At 32.9% G+C, this 15,770-nt stretch overlaps 3 protein-coding genes across 3 annotated transcripts; 1 reads left to right on the top strand and 2 right to left on the bottom strand.

Moving 5' to 3' along the window:
- Positions 1-718: 718 nt before the first annotated feature.
- On the top strand, positions 719-4,946 carry LOC143076233 (uncharacterized). Its single transcript, XM_076251950.1, has 4 exons — positions 719-1,561; positions 2,204-2,344; positions 2,582-2,763; positions 3,453-4,946. Exons 1-3 carry the CDS (start codon positions 1,331-1,333, stop codon positions 2,750-2,752), a joined length of 543 nt encoding a protein of 180 aa, XP_076108065.1. The 5' UTR covers positions 719-1,330; the 3' UTR covers positions 2,753-2,763; positions 3,453-4,946.
- Positions 4,947-10,919: 5,973 nt separating this feature from the next.
- LOC143074105 (uncharacterized protein F54H12.2-like) lies at positions 10,920-12,242 on the bottom strand. The gene has a single exon (XM_076249652.1). It carries the CDS (start codon positions 12,240-12,242, stop codon positions 10,920-10,922), a length of 1,323 nt encoding a protein of 440 aa, XP_076105767.1.
- Positions 12,243-13,126: 884 nt separating this feature from the next.
- On the bottom strand, positions 13,127-14,281 carry LOC143074106 (uncharacterized). The gene has a single exon (XM_076249653.1). It carries the CDS (start codon positions 14,279-14,281, stop codon positions 13,127-13,129), a length of 1,155 nt encoding a protein of 384 aa, XP_076105768.1.
- Between the last annotated feature and the right edge of the window lie 1,489 nt (positions 14,282-15,770).

The raw sequence follows: 15,770 nt of genomic DNA on the forward strand, positions 1-15,770 counted from the left end.
TATGTGTTAATAAATTAGACTTTTCTTAAACTTTTCCCACTGCATTGCTACCCCAATCAATGTGGATGATTACCAGTTGACACCATTTGTATATCATCTAGAAATTTGCAAACAAAAACTTTGCTTAATTAATTTTTATCTACTTTAAATTTATTAATTATAAAAGAAATATGGTTTAATTGCTGATGAGACAACTCTTCAAAGAGGTCAAACCACAAGCTTCAATCTCAAATCTTGTCAAGAAAATGAAATATTTACACAGGAAAAAAGAAGCTAGCTGAAAAAAAAGTCATGAACAAAACAAGATTCACCATTTACAATGATCCAAAGAAAAGAAAAGAGCATATCTAGAAATTTGCAAAACAAAAACTTTGCTTAAAACATTTTTATCAACTATTAATTATAAAAGATGGTAATCCACAAGCTTCAATCTCAAATCTTATCAAATGAAATATTTACACATGGGAAAAATTAGCTAGCTGCAAAAAAGTCATGAGCAAAACAATTAACTACGATCCAAAGAAAAGAAAAGAAAAAAGTAGCATGTAGGGGGAAAAATAGAGAGAGAGAGAAAAAGGAGATATGATCCACCATTGAAAATATGATCCAAAGAAAAGATGATCCAAAGAAAAGAAAAAAGTCGCTTATGTTCTAACGAAGGAAAAAATAGAGAGAGAGAAAAAGGAGATAGGATTCACCATTGAAACTATGATCCAAAGAAAAGAAAAAAGGTGTTTTAACGATGAAAAAAATTAGAGCGAGAGAGAGAGAGAAAAAAAAAAGGAGATAGTAATGAGATGTAAAAATAATCGTCAAAATCCAACTCGATTTACCATTGAAAATATGATCCAAAGAAAAGAAAAGAAAATAGGTTTTGTTTTAATGAAGGAAAAATTATATATAGAGAGAAAAAATAGTAATGAGATGTAAAAAATAACCATCAAAATCCGGTTCGAACAAATCTATAATATATAATTGATCTTAAATAAAAACAATCAAAATTTATTGAGTAATGATCACTTTTCAAATTTGAAAGGTGATAAACACTTTATATTTAAACTGATGAACTAAGATTTAATGTAAACAGAAGGTGTATTATCCAAATACTGCCGCAATATTGGAGATCAATCTGACATGAAAAATCGCGATCGGGACAGATCTACACTGAAATTACATATGAATTAATAAAATGGTGTAACATGGATAATGGAAGGTTGGCGAGCCTTTAGGAGTAAATAAGTGTTGGAAACTATTATTCATAATTTAATGAAACGGAAGCTTTATTCCTTTATTAACGCGGTACACTCAATTCTATCATAAAGCGATAAAAATGATGAACCAGGTTGAGTACATGAGGGGATTTGGTGGAGAAGTAGAGCGGGCTGAGTTGAATTTTGGAAGAAAGAAGAACATTGCGGTTACACCGTACAAGGGATATGTTTATATCCACATAGGCAGTTTAACAAGTAGCAGAAGCATAACTCTTGGGACTGATGAGTTTAAAGAGCTATGCAATCTGAAGCCAGTTCTTTTAAAAGCTGAGGCAGAAATAAAAAAACAGGTTAGTGATTTCTAATATTTAGCAGTAAATATTTACATGAACATATAGCTAAATTATTATCGTTCAGCAGCAAATAGTTGAGCGTGATATATATTTTATTCTCTAAGAAATAGGAGCGATCTACAAAATTATTTTAAAGTAAGATATTGCGAGTGTTTAATAAAAGCACCAGCTGCAGATGTTTCACCTTATATGTTTTTTCGTAAATTTCACTACTGCTAGTAAGTACACATAATTTTCAAAGTTATTGAAAGCGAGTAAAAACTATATGATAAACGTTCTAATTATCCTTCAACAGCAAATAATTGAACATAAATATATACTTTATAGGTTTAATATACAACAAACGTTTTAGTTAAAAGTAAGTTATTGATAGAGAGTATTTACAAGCGGCTTGCGTTCAGCTGCAGATATTTCACTTGTTTCTGGGTTGATTTCACCACTGTTAGTATTAATTTTCAAAGTTATTGATAGCAAGTAAAAAATGTTTTGATAAACGTTCAGTTGCAGATATTTCAACATTTTTGTTTCTAGGTAAATTTCTCAACCGCTAATAAATACGAATTTCTTTCCCACAGCAAACGTTGATTTATATGATTTCTTACACGTTCAATTGTTTTTATTATATATTAATTTTTTTAGCTGCAAAAACCTAGCAGGAAAAAGAAGGTTATAGTTGTTGAAGAGGAAGAAGAAGAAGAAGAAGAAGAAGAAGAAGAAGAAGAAGAAGAAGAAGAAGAAGTAGAAGAAGAAGAAGTAAAAAAAGTTACTTTGAAAAGAAAGGTAAAACAACTTTTGTTTTTTTTTTTTTTCTATGTAAATCAAAATAAGTAGTTATAATTTTCAAGTTTATGAATTTAAAGTAATTATCCAATTAAATGTACCATAAAAAGAAAAAAAAAAAAAAAAAAAAAAAAAAAAAAAAAAAAAAAAAAAAAAAAAAAAAAAAAAAAATTGAAAACATTGAAATAACTTTAAAATTTTAAGATGATTTTCTATATTATGATATTCTTATTTTAGAGAAAGGTGATTGCTATCAGCGATAGCGATGAGGAGGCGGGAGTGTCAGAGTCGGACGTCAGAAAGGTGATTGTTGCAGCAGAATCTGGCCCGTTCAAGGGGCTAAAGAAGAAAAAGAAAACAGCTGGAGCTGGATTCATACTTTCTGAAGCAGTTGAAGATGGCGAGTGAAGATAACACCAGTAAGTGATCAAATTTTTATTCTGTTTCTAATATGTTCTTATATACAATAGTTAGGATAGAAATCATTTATAACTTAGCAACATTTTTCCAATCAAAGATTGATTTATCAATATGTGAAATACTCGCTTTAAGATAAAACCATTGCCTTTGATTTAAAGCGATCTCATTTCTAAGAGGATCATTTCTCAATAATACAAACAGTTCACTATTCAATATACATGTATTTACAAAAATATCTTCAGATAAAGCAAAAGTGTCCATTTTATTACAAAATAAATCGTTTCCGCTACTGTTTCGTTTAACATCATCAGATATGAATGGAGGATCATTTTCACTGTTTAATGGCCCATTTATTAATATAACTGCTAGAGTTATCGAACAGAATAACAATCCGACAATTTTCATCTTTGCACCAAGCCAGTGCAGTTGTGGAAACTGGTCACTGATTTCAGCTGTATCCATATTGATAAAATTGTAATCATGCTCATCTGTCATTTTAAGTGAATATTCTTCCACATTTGCACTACTCAATTCATCCTTTTCATTTATTTTAGAAATCTCCATTATGAAATCCAATTTCTTAATACAGGTGTCGCACTTTGTTCATTTGTTTTCATGCATGTATCTGTAGATTTATGATGTGAAAACTATTTTACTAGAGTTTATGTATCTTATTTATTTCTTTTAGCCAATCAGAACAGAAAAAGGACAATGGGAGAAGAAGTAGAAAAAAAGACACTGAGTGAAAAACGAAAGCGGTCAGCTCCACCTTCATTAAGAACTTTATCTGTTGCATGTATTTATAATAAATTAACAACAAAATGTGATATTCAAATGAGAGATTTTTTTTGTAAAATTCCCTCACCAATTTTAATTATTTTTATGGATTATGCAGACTTTCAATTTGTTTTAAATCCTGGATTTGCCGAATTAGATGTGTTTAATGCTGCCGAGGAAATTTTTGATCAAAGATATCAATTAAATAAAATGATAAGGGAATGCAGCCATTTCACATCTGAAGAGATATTCATTCATTTAAAGAACGTCCCAGGGTCTGTTTTAAATTCACTCGGACTTTCGTTCAATAGGGAGAACTTTTCCGATATTTTAAGGAAAATATTAAACATGCGATTTTCACGTGTTTAATTTACCAAAGAATATGTCTCATATATTTTAATCTAAAATTTAAGAAATTTATTTGTAATATTTTCATCGTGTTTGAAGGTCTTTTTCCCCATTGCACAATGTATTTCACTGGTGCGTTTGAAGGTGTAATTCCCCATTTTCATAATTGTGTTTAATTTACCAAAGAATATGTCTCTTATATTTTAATCTAAAATTTATTTGTAATATTTTCATCGTGTTTGAAGGTGTTATTCCCCATTGTCCAATGTATTTCACTGGTGTGTTTGAAGGTGTTATTCCCCATTTGAAGGTGTTATTCCCTAAGGAAAATATTAAACATGCGATTTTCACGTGTTTAATTTACCAAAGAATATGTCTCATATATTTTAATCTAAAATTTAAGAAATTTATTTGTAATATTTTCATCGTGTTTGAAGGTCTTTTTCCCCATTGCACAATGTATTTCACTGGTGCGTTTGAAGGTGTAATTCCCCATTTTCATAATTGTGTTTAATTTACCAAAGAATATGTCTCTTATATTTTAATCTAAAATTTATTTGTAATATTTTCATCGTGTTTGAAGGTGTTATTCCCCATTGTCCAATGTATTTCACTGGTGTGTTTGAAGGTGTTATTCCCCATTTGAAGGTGTTATTCCCCATTGACATAATGTTTGAAGGTGTTATTCCCCATTGTTCTAATGTTTGAAGGTGCTATTCCCCATTGTTCTAATGTTCGAAGGTGTTATTTCACATTGTCCTATGTTTGAAGGTGTTATTCCCCATTGTCCTATTGCCTTAATGTTTGAAGGTGTTATTCCCCATTGTCCTATTGTCATTATGTTTGAAGTTTGTTTGAAGGTCCATTTGGGTTTTAAAGTTATGTATTTTCATTGGGGTTTTTAAGTTAAAGTCGCCATTTTACCATGCTACTCCCCATTGCCCTATGTATTTCACTTCCCCAGGTTGATAGCAAACGGATAAAACTTAAATATGTTGATATATTTTATTATAAAATCATATATTTATTTACATGAAATAAAATATTATATAATTATTGTACAGTGTGTTTTCTTTTTCTTGAATTTATTACGGATATGGATTTTTTTTTCAATTTACAATTGTATTAATGTTTTTCTTTTAATTTTCTATGAAAATATGCTAGCGAATGCACATTATCATCCAGCAAGTGTCTCTTGTCATCATATGGTGATAGTCCACTTTTCACAACCTTCACCATGTGAATCTGATGGTTGAAACTTCTCAAAGTGTACATATGCGAGAGTAGTGGAGAACAATTGAACAAGGTGTTTTTATATTGTTCGAATCTAACATTTCGGGTTTTAATACCCTTTGCTACTACAGTTTCCTTGTCGTCTGCGGTGATAAAACTATACATTTTTGCTCTTAGTCCGATATATTCCACCATTTGAATGGACTTGCATTCATCTTTGAATAAACCAATAATCGATTTCCTGTCTTTGGTGTAAAGAGGGTGATCAGCTGGATAATTTGAAAAGTCATATAGCTCACTGTTTAACGACATGTCTCTATATATGTCATCAGTTCTCACATGCATAATGAAACTGTCAGTATCTGTGTAACATAATGTTACATTCTCCTTGTATAGTTTTTTCATGTGGTTGTAGTAGTAATCAACCATGTGCGCCTTTGACAGATCGAGAATCATTTGTCCTAGGTAAATTGGTTTGTTGAAGAAAATTTTTGTTTTGGTTTGTAGCACGCCGCACAAGTGGTCGTTGAATATCTTAAAGCTTTTAAATGATGATTTTGCAGTAAGTTTTTGAAACTTATCCCACCTATGACAGAGAGAGAAGTTGATATGTTTCCGCAACGATTCCATTGATTTACCGAAAATAGCATTGTTGCCATTTTTAAAAAGTTTTTGCTCGAAATTGCTAGTAGCCTTTTTCCTCATTTCGGTATTGAAGTCAATATACTGTTTCAACCATGGACGCTGTTCAAATGAAACTATATTGTGAATCTTCTTCAAAACCAAACCTAGTTTGAGGTATAACTTTAGATTCACATAGTGCAAGATGTAATGCTTTTTATCTTTCAAAGTAGCTAGCAATTTGGTGCTCGGTTGGTATTCTTTCCCATCATCATTTGCTTGCTCATACAGATGACGTGAATGAGGTGAAAGCATTTCATTTGTTATCACTCCTTTTTCAACTGCAAGAGGAAAATCATTGTGAAGATCGTGTAAGTTATCTGGGTAATCCAAATCGCATTCAATGACATATCCGATGTCAGCGTTATTGGATACATTTAAGACATTGAAATCGTTTATTTCCTCTTCTGACAACCACTGGAATTTCCCCACAGCTAATGGCATGCTCATGCTTAAACCGTATAAATTGTTCGCATCTACATACATCAAGTATGAAGTTGGTAAAGCTGGATCATAATTGCTCAAGTAGGGATTGTTTGCTTTTGCATGTCTGCAGCTCACCATTGTTAAACCTCCTCGTATACTCTGCTCAAAGAAGAGCCACATTGTAGGATCTGTCAATAGCTCAAGTCTCACACCAGTCATTTTCAATGCAGATTGCCAGGAAAGCCCTGGAAGAGTGTAATAATTTGCAGGGTCGAGGGAATAGTTCGTTATCCACTTCTTCCTGAAAGTTTCAAATACATCAGCTAATAATAGAACGTCAGTTTTTAGATAAAGATCGTGATATTCGCCTATATTCTTAATATTCATTTGATTCCATACCCGTTGCGCATGTTCATACTCGGTTTGACTAATTGTTTTCTCTGATAAATTGCTGTAGAATTTGTCTATAGAGGGTAATTCAGTTTCATTGAACCTTGCTGCATTGTCAATGTATTCGTAAGGATATGTTCCTTTTTTCAACAAAAGAGCAATCCGCTTATCATCATCAAATTCTTTTGTAAAATGTTTAAATGTTTCTTTCGGATTCTCCTTAGACATTGACGATACCAATTCCTCTAGTGAACAATTCAAAAACTGGTATGAATCGATAAAGCGCAGATTGGATAGGTTGAAACTGATGTACTTTTCTGCATTCGTGGCTATGCAGCCAATTTCTTCACTCTTGAAAATACCTATCGAGGAACAGATTAAATGTGCATCAAACTGTTTCAGGTTATGAAATATAACTGGCACGAATGTGTGTTCTTTAAAATTAAGATTGCAATCTCTGCATGAAGCGCCACGAAATTTACCTGAAACATGTGCATGGTCTCGAACGCGGATAGTGGAATCTGTAAATTCTTCCATGCAAATGTGGCAATGTGTACTTGATTGAAAATCTTCCTCATCTTCAACAGTCATGCACAAGGGTTCAGGATTGTTCAAAATAGCCTTTATACGTTTATTTTCGTCAAGAAGACTATGAAGGAAGTGTTCACTAACATTTTCACCTCTATATATTTTAGGTGGTTGAGTGTATCTGTCATCGATGCAAACAACTTGATAACCGTACCCGCATGGTATCAACTTTGTTAATTTCGTTGTGCTGGTTCGATTATCTTCTGGCTCTTCAGTAACCATAGGTTCGCAAAATGTTTCCATGTCAGCATAAATAACAAATGATGTTTGTAACTGTTTGGCGTGATCTTGAAATGTTAGTATATCGTCTACCCCCTTGGTGGGATATGTCACATGTTGAGCTTCAAATTTTGAGCAGTATTTTATATGTTTCTCTAAAGTATGTTCACTGGTGAAACCTGATAAACAGAATCTGCAATACTTATGACTGCGTCCCAAGCATTTTGTTCGATATAAAAGTCTATTGAGATCTGTAATCAAACACCAGTGACTTTTATTCCCACTTTTCAAATACAATAAGTCAACTTCATGATGAGCTTCTCTTAGACCTGTTACATGGAGGGGGAAAAATTCACCCTCTTCAAATCCTAACACCATTACTGAAATGTTATTCTGCCTTTCAAATTTACTCACAAATGATGGTGCAACGGGCAATTGTATACCTTCCATGTTCAATTCATGTTCATATGGGATGTAGTGATGCACTTTAGAAGGGTCACCTGAACACGTAGGATGTATGGATGCTATAATAGCATATACAAAACATTTTTCATCTAAGTTTCTTATGTTGAGTAACGCTCTGGTTGCAGCAAGAGTTCTTGGTAGGGGTATATACGATCCACCGCCTAAAGGTTTATATTTAGCTGTATTAATCTCAATGTGTTTAATATGATCTAATGACCAACCGCTCCCATTTCGTATATACTCATCAAAACTTTTGAATATTTTTTGATATGTCACATTAATATCATGTTCATCATCTATATTTGCTCTATCAACTAGATTCGATGTCTTCGAGATAAAATGTGCATTATTCTTTAAATCATTACCACCTTCACCTCCATTCGGCTTGATCATTTGCACAAGACAATTCATATACCACTTAATATGACCGAGTTCATCACACATCTCTTGTAAATGAGTTTTTACCTCATGCTTAATTCCAGATAAAAATGCTAGAAGATCATACTTTTCCCCATTATCCTCATTCGGATAAATGAAACGAGCTCGTGCTATTCCCAAGAGAGCAGACTTATCCACACTTTTATGTTTGATTGTAGTATGTGAATTTGAATCAGTGTTTCCTGAACCAGTCTGATAAGTTGTATGATCGATGTTGCTATGTTTAAACAAATTTTCCGCTGAATCAAAATGTCTATCACATTGTCGACATGGAAATGTACAACTGTTTCTCTGGTGTCTCTTCAGTTTGGAAGGGTGATCAAACAGAAGTTTACAATAATAACATGAATAGACCTTAACCGTAAGATTTGATCTGTTGTCATTATCAACACTCAATCGATCATTTAACTCTCGCAACTGCTGTTGATATTGAGGGTTACTGTCAGGATAAAGACGCAATAAATCCTCGCAGAAATGATCATCAGCCATGACAATTGTGATATCAATAGCACTTTCAACGTTTTATATATACTACGCGATCGTGGACTAGAACTAATAGGCGAACATATGTTATCTAAATATTTATTTTATTAATTAAATTTAAAGGTACACAGTGTAAATATACAAATAGACAATATATTATATACATATATAAATATAGACAAATTTAAAGAAAAATACAAGTGATTGATTGAAGTCTCCAATAGTTTTAAATAATCCACTTCTTCATTACAAATGAAATGATAACCATTTACTCTTTAATCTTTTGCGATTTTGCGATTTTTCCACATTTCTTAAGAATTTTTCAGGAGACATCTTGATAGCTTTACCCTCTGCTGCACCATCATATTCATCAACATCCATCCTATTTTCCTCTTGATTGTCTGATTTTGATCGATCTACAGTTTCTTTTAAATTTTTCAATTCTGTTTTTTGCAAAACCTGACCACTACCATGTTGTTTGGTTACATCTTCTTCTAGGTTTATTTCTGTTTTTATACTGTCACTATCTTTACCATCATATTCCTTTTCTTTTTCTTTCACATTAACAATTTCACATTGGTTGGACATATTCATCAATCTTTCATATTTCTCCTTGGGTAATAGTATTAACTCCCGAGTCATAGTATTTGAAAAAAGATGATATCAATGTTGGAATAATAACAATTATCTTCAGTAAACGTTTTCTCCTCAACTGAGGTGTTATATTATTAACTACCACAGCACGAATGAACTTTGCAAAAGTTGAAAGATTCCTTTTAACCCTCTCAGACAATGGTATGACGCTTTTTAGACAGTTGAATACTATTTCTACTAATAGTTGTAATTGTCTGTGGTCCGTGCTTTTTATGATTTGAGCAGATTGTTCAGGTGTAGTGTTCGCCAATAATTTAAGGAAGCTTCTACTTGATTCTTTTAAAATCATTTTGGTTGATAAACAATCGTGTCCTCCCCCGGAAAAGGATTTGCGCGCAACTGATATTCAGGGTTTGAACCTGGTGCTATATCCACTATCAAGCAATTGTATGGTCTGCTAATTGCACGTTGGTAAACGTCCATGAAAAAGCGAACTTGACCTGGAAACATTTGTCGAGCTAAAGATTGTATTTGCAGTGAATCTCTACCATTTTTGAAAAGAAAAAAGACGTGAGAATTCAAACTGATTGATCGCATAACCTTCCCCTTCTGATATAAATTTTGTAGTATAAAAATAATTGATGTTAAGGTGTGATGACTTAAAACGCAATAAATCTTCTGCATCAGTTTACAGTCCACTACTTCATCCATTTTATCATCAATGATCCATAATGTGTGTATATCCTTATCAACAAGAAAATCACTTTCATCAGGCAGTTCCAGTTGAAATGAAATGTTGGAGACAGTTTTTTTCAATTCATCGAAGACATCTTGCCATATGCTGTAACAGTAGTATATCTTCTGAGGTGGTATTGTAAACATTTCCTGAGCGTTCTCTAATAATCTTTTAATGTATGTAGTTTTTCCTGAACCCGTTGGACCGACACATATTGAAGTCATGGGTGTTTGAAATTTCACCAAACTCATGATGATCACCTCTTGCTCGAATGATGATTGTTACCATGTGTCTCATCATTTTAAACACTTTTTCATATGCAGTGTGAATAGGTTTTACCAATCACATTGAAAACAAAGATGTCGTTTGCTTGATGATTATCACTGAAAAAATCGTGAATGTTAGTTAGATCATACTCTCTACATAAGAGTGATAAGATGAAAATGCAATATTGACCGCATACTGATGAATTCTCACTCTGTAATCGTTTTTGATTTATTTCCAGAGATATCGCATTGTGTTCAAAGAATTTTAAGAAGTGACGTGAATAATAATCGGGAGAGTGTGCGAAGCTGTCGAAAAATATCCCTCTTCGTTCCTCATTTATGAAAAAGGCGATCCAGTGTGCACCATTCTCAAAATGATTTTCAGTGTTACAAATAAATCCCATGGGTCGATTTCTCACTATCTTAGGTATCTGATCTGCTGCAAATATACCAACAATTTTATCCTTCATTAGTTCATCACAATTAATCATACACTCCAATTGCATAGTGTTCATTCTTGAATTATGATGTCTCGAGTTTGAGTTATTTCAAAATATCCACTAAATTCACTATAAATGATTATAGTTGTTGGTTCAGTGAGGGGAGAATCAAATGTGCATTCCAAATTGACACGTTCATTCCTTTTCAATGTTAAATAATCTAAACCTTCAAAAATTGGTTCCAGTTGAAAGGCATACAAGGCATATCCTTCAGAAAAACTGTCTCTGTTTAATCCATTACCACAGTCTTGCAGAGTTTTCCCAGCAACCTCAAATAGATTGCGAAATGCAACAATGGATGATTCTCCACTTGACGAGTCAAATTTTACTCTGACAGGATTCCCGGAAACTGGCACTCCCTCAACTTTAAGATTTATTTCACTTAGGTGGCAATGTTTGAATGTCCACGGACATAGTGAGTAGTCACCTGCTATGTTTTGACTCCCCGTAAAGGCTATCAATACCTTATTGGGTCTATTATTCTGGAATATGTTGTTGAAGTTAAAACTTATTTGACCAGCTGGAAGTGAAATTGTGCGAACATCATTTTGCACAATGGGATATTTAGCGTTTACTGTCCTGAGTATAGAATCGTGGCCATATACAATGCCGGGGTGAACGTGGATCTTTGCTATTGATAGATACATATCTTCAATCTCAAGGTAATAATCAGCATCTTCATCAACCGACATTAGATAAAATTCTGGTCTCGATCTGTAGAATTTCACAGTAACTCCTACTTGATTTAATATGTAACGATTCATTGAAAACAGGGGATGGAAAATGTTTCCTTCAAGATCAACAGTTTTACCATTTTTTATGTATGCTGTTCTTCTGTAGAGCCCAAGATTTGATCCTGTGTTACAATCTGCATCATCCAATGTTCCTTGATGATCGTCTATCCATAATTGACTTGAGAGCTGCGATTCTTTAGCTTCTTTCCCATATTTCAATAAAGTTTGCATATAAGCTTTGTAAGGGTAAAATCCTGTTGAAGATGTGACAATTTTATTTTGAATTAAAACATCTATTTGATTAAATAATGCATGCAAAACATAGTTCACAGGCCCGCAATTAACGTCACTGCTATCTGCTATGGTTCCATCTCCTCTTTTAAGTCTTAGACGTACATGCATTGTTGATTTACTTAAGTCTAGATACTCTGTTCCACCAGATATGTGAAACTCTATTGGCGATGTCTTTGTAAAAGTTGCAGCTGGTCGAATATGTTCATATGTGATTCTTGTGACTGCAGTTTGATGACCTGGTAGATTGAATAAAGACAACTGACTTGGTTGCAGCTCATGAAATGTTTCAGGATTTATTTTAGCCATTTTGAATTTTACTGGAAAATATCCTTTTCAATTAGCTGATTCTTTAATCTTTTTTTCACACTCTGTACACTTCCTTTCTTACTGTTTGTTTTATTTTTCCTTCCTCCTTTCTTTGTCTTTTTCGTTTTCTTCTGCTCCCCTCTATGGCTTTTTCTATTACTGTTTTGTAACTTCCCACGTTTGCGTTTTATCTTTTTCACAGCTCGACTAATTTCCGACTTAGCATTTTCCACCTGCTGCTGTGCATGTGTTACAAGTTTAATGGGTGATTGCGCATGTGGTTTACTTTGTGGTAATGTGATTGGTTCCATGAAGCTAGCTGCTGAATTAGTGAGGGAACCACCACTCTGGATAGTTCTTCTGTATGAATTATTAAGATATGAATTGTGATGTTTGTCATTCGCTAGATTTTCATAGTACATTATCCATGTCCTAGGGTCTAGCACATATTGAGAATTGTTCAATTCCATGATTATCATGCAAAGTATGGATACGACCTGAAGTGCAGTGTAATCGACACTGGATTTTTTAAAAATGATGCATGACTCCCTTGCATGTCAGTAATAAAGAATTCAATGTCTCTTATTTCACTTTTCACCACTGGAATGTATGCAAGTTGATCAAAGTGGTAGTATTCAGTTTGAGAGCAGCAACATATTCGCTTCAATAAGGGTTGTTTGTTACCATCGACTATTACATCACCGCATATGTTTGCATATATATATAGATCATTATTTGATGATAATTTAATATCAACTAATGCGACTTTCCATTTTGATTTCATCACTATTGGCGTCTGAAGATATGTACGGAATTTGTGTGGTCTGTTATGTGGGTAAATGTCTAAATTTTTGTTACTGTTAATGACCATGTAAAAGCTCATTTTAAAAGTCAACAATATCTCTCTCAGGAATCCACTGACAAAAACGTTTATCCCAATCCTGGAATTTTACATAACCCTCACGTTGACCATTCCGCCTTCGCCATTTAAGCACTTTCTCAACAAACCACAATGCGTCAGCCTCCTTTTTCACACGCTGCAACTCTGTATAATTGAAATTGCCTACAACTTCCTTGTCCAAAAAATCTTGTACTTTATAAAAGATTTTCCCATGTATTAGAAATCGTCTATATATTTTAAATATTTCGGAGGTCCACTGTTGCTGATAAGCTCTTTGAAACGGTTTCTTCAAATGGCTCAGTCTTACCATGTCATTGATTTTAAAATGAAACTGTTTCCCTCTTTTACGTTGTACTTTTAATGTTTCTTTCTTTTCTCTGATTCGTTTTTCTTTGGGTGGAGTTTTAATATACATATATGCCCACAAATCATATTTGTTTTTCTCATTCACATCTTTTGGAGCTGTATTATTTAAACTTCTATGTGGCGTTGCATTATAACTTGCTACCAAATTTTGTAGAACATTGAGATAGCTATAAGTTCTATGCTTTGTAAAATATCGGAACATCATCCTCCGAAATGTCAAATTGACCCTCTCTGCTATTGACGCTTTACTACTGTCGGAATTTAAATAGACATGATGGTAAATGTCATATTTTTTAAACACACGTTTCAAATCTTTGTTTTTGAATTCAGTTCCCGCATCTGTGGAAACCTTCAAAGGGATTTTACCATGTTTGAAGATTTTTTCAAATGCATCAGCTACTGTCTTCCCAAACTTGTTTTTTAATGGATAAATCCATAAAAACCGTGTGAAAATATCGATAACAACCAACAGGAAACGTGTCTTATTGTTATATTTCTGTATGTTGGATACATCCATAAGGTCAGCATCGTATTGCTCATACGGTTCCGATACAATTATTTTCACTCTTTTAATTCTACGTTTTACAGGTTTTTGTAAATTGTAGTCGTCTATTTTTTCCATCCATTTCCTGATCTTGTATACGCTTGGTACATTTCCATCTCTTGATGTCTTCAACGTTTGATAAATTTTTTCAGCACTTAGGTATGCTCCCCCATTTGCTGTATTGTAATATACATTCCTAAGTTTTTCATCTAAATCATCATTTTCCATTGTTAAAAATAGGTTCCAAATCTATCATTTTTTCAACTTTATCTATTATGCGAGATGCTCTGTGCGGTGTTTTCAATATAGTATTTTTCCAATCTGTTGATTGTAAAAATGTAAGTTGATAGTAGACTCTCACATTATCTGGAATATTTGATTGTCTGACTAAATTAACAAAATCGGTGTACACTTTATCTGTTTCTACTTGATAAAAAAAATCCCATGCATTTCCTCCACTTATGTGTTCCACTTGATTTTCCTTCTTCAGAATGTCAAAAACTGACTTTGCATATATTATATCGAATATGTTATCAAGTCTGGCTATATTTTCACATGATTCTATCTCATCCATGTTTTATTAATAATAATAATAATTTATAATGTATGATATTTTTGTTTGGGTTAGGGTTAGGGTTAGGGTTAGGGTTAGGGTTAGGGTTAATTATTATATTTACCAATTAAACTTTTATCAAATTAAAGCTCTCAAATTGTTTTAAATGTTCCTTTTACTACTTCCATATCCAGCATATCAACAATTTAAATGATTGGTAATGCGTTAAATTGTTTAATGAAATGAAAATTTTTTTTAAATGTTCAATTTACTTTTACTACTTCCATATCCAGCATATCAACAATGTTAAATTGATTGGTAATGCATTAAAATTGTTTAATGCAGTGAAAAAAAAAAATAAAAACATTCTTTTATATTTTACAAATTAAAAATCAATATTTTGATATTATCCAACAAATATATTATGCAATTTTTGCTGACGGGGGCAAAATTTTTGTCAACGTGGCAAAAATATTTGCTGCTGCCACACAATATATACTACTCACCACCACATTGTTGGCTGCTTTGTCGGCCGGTACAAACACAAACCGCTTTGAAAGTTCTTGAAGTTTATTTCTTATTCTGGAAATAGGTGTATTATGTACTCTATTGTTTATACTTCTAAATTATTTTCAAAATATGATAAAAAAAATTATTCTCTTATCTACCACATTCATACATTTATTTAAACAAGCATCAAGAGATATGACAAGACTCTTCAAAATGTTGTTTATGGAACAAAAATAAGCATTAATTCCTGACTTTAACTGAGAGCCAAACCCTCCGGACCGTCATCCCTAATGATAAAAGTTGTAGTAGTTCCTGTCCTAAATACGAATCAGATATTTCCTCCTGGACCACATTGAAAAATTGTTGATTACAAAAATATGAAGATACGCATGGTATGATTGTGATTAGGAACAGGTCATATATACCAGTATATAGTACGGCCTCAAACAATGAGTAAAAGTGTTCCTCGCATCTAGGTCGTACATGTAAATAAACTCTCAAATGAAACGTCTTTTCGTTCTATAATTACGGCTTTGTCAAGTGTGAACAATTATAATGAATGGCAATGTTTTGCAACCCTTGTGCACCTATCAATCTTTCCCGTGAAGATTAATACGACTTCCAAAGCAGGCGAAGCCATACTTTAAATTCTTA

This window comes from Mytilus galloprovincialis, chromosome 5 (genome assembly GCF_965363235.1).
Source record: "Mytilus galloprovincialis chromosome 5, xbMytGall1.hap1.1, whole genome shotgun sequence".
Lineage (NCBI taxonomy): Eukaryota > Metazoa > Mollusca > Bivalvia > Mytilida > Mytilidae > Mytilus > Mytilus galloprovincialis.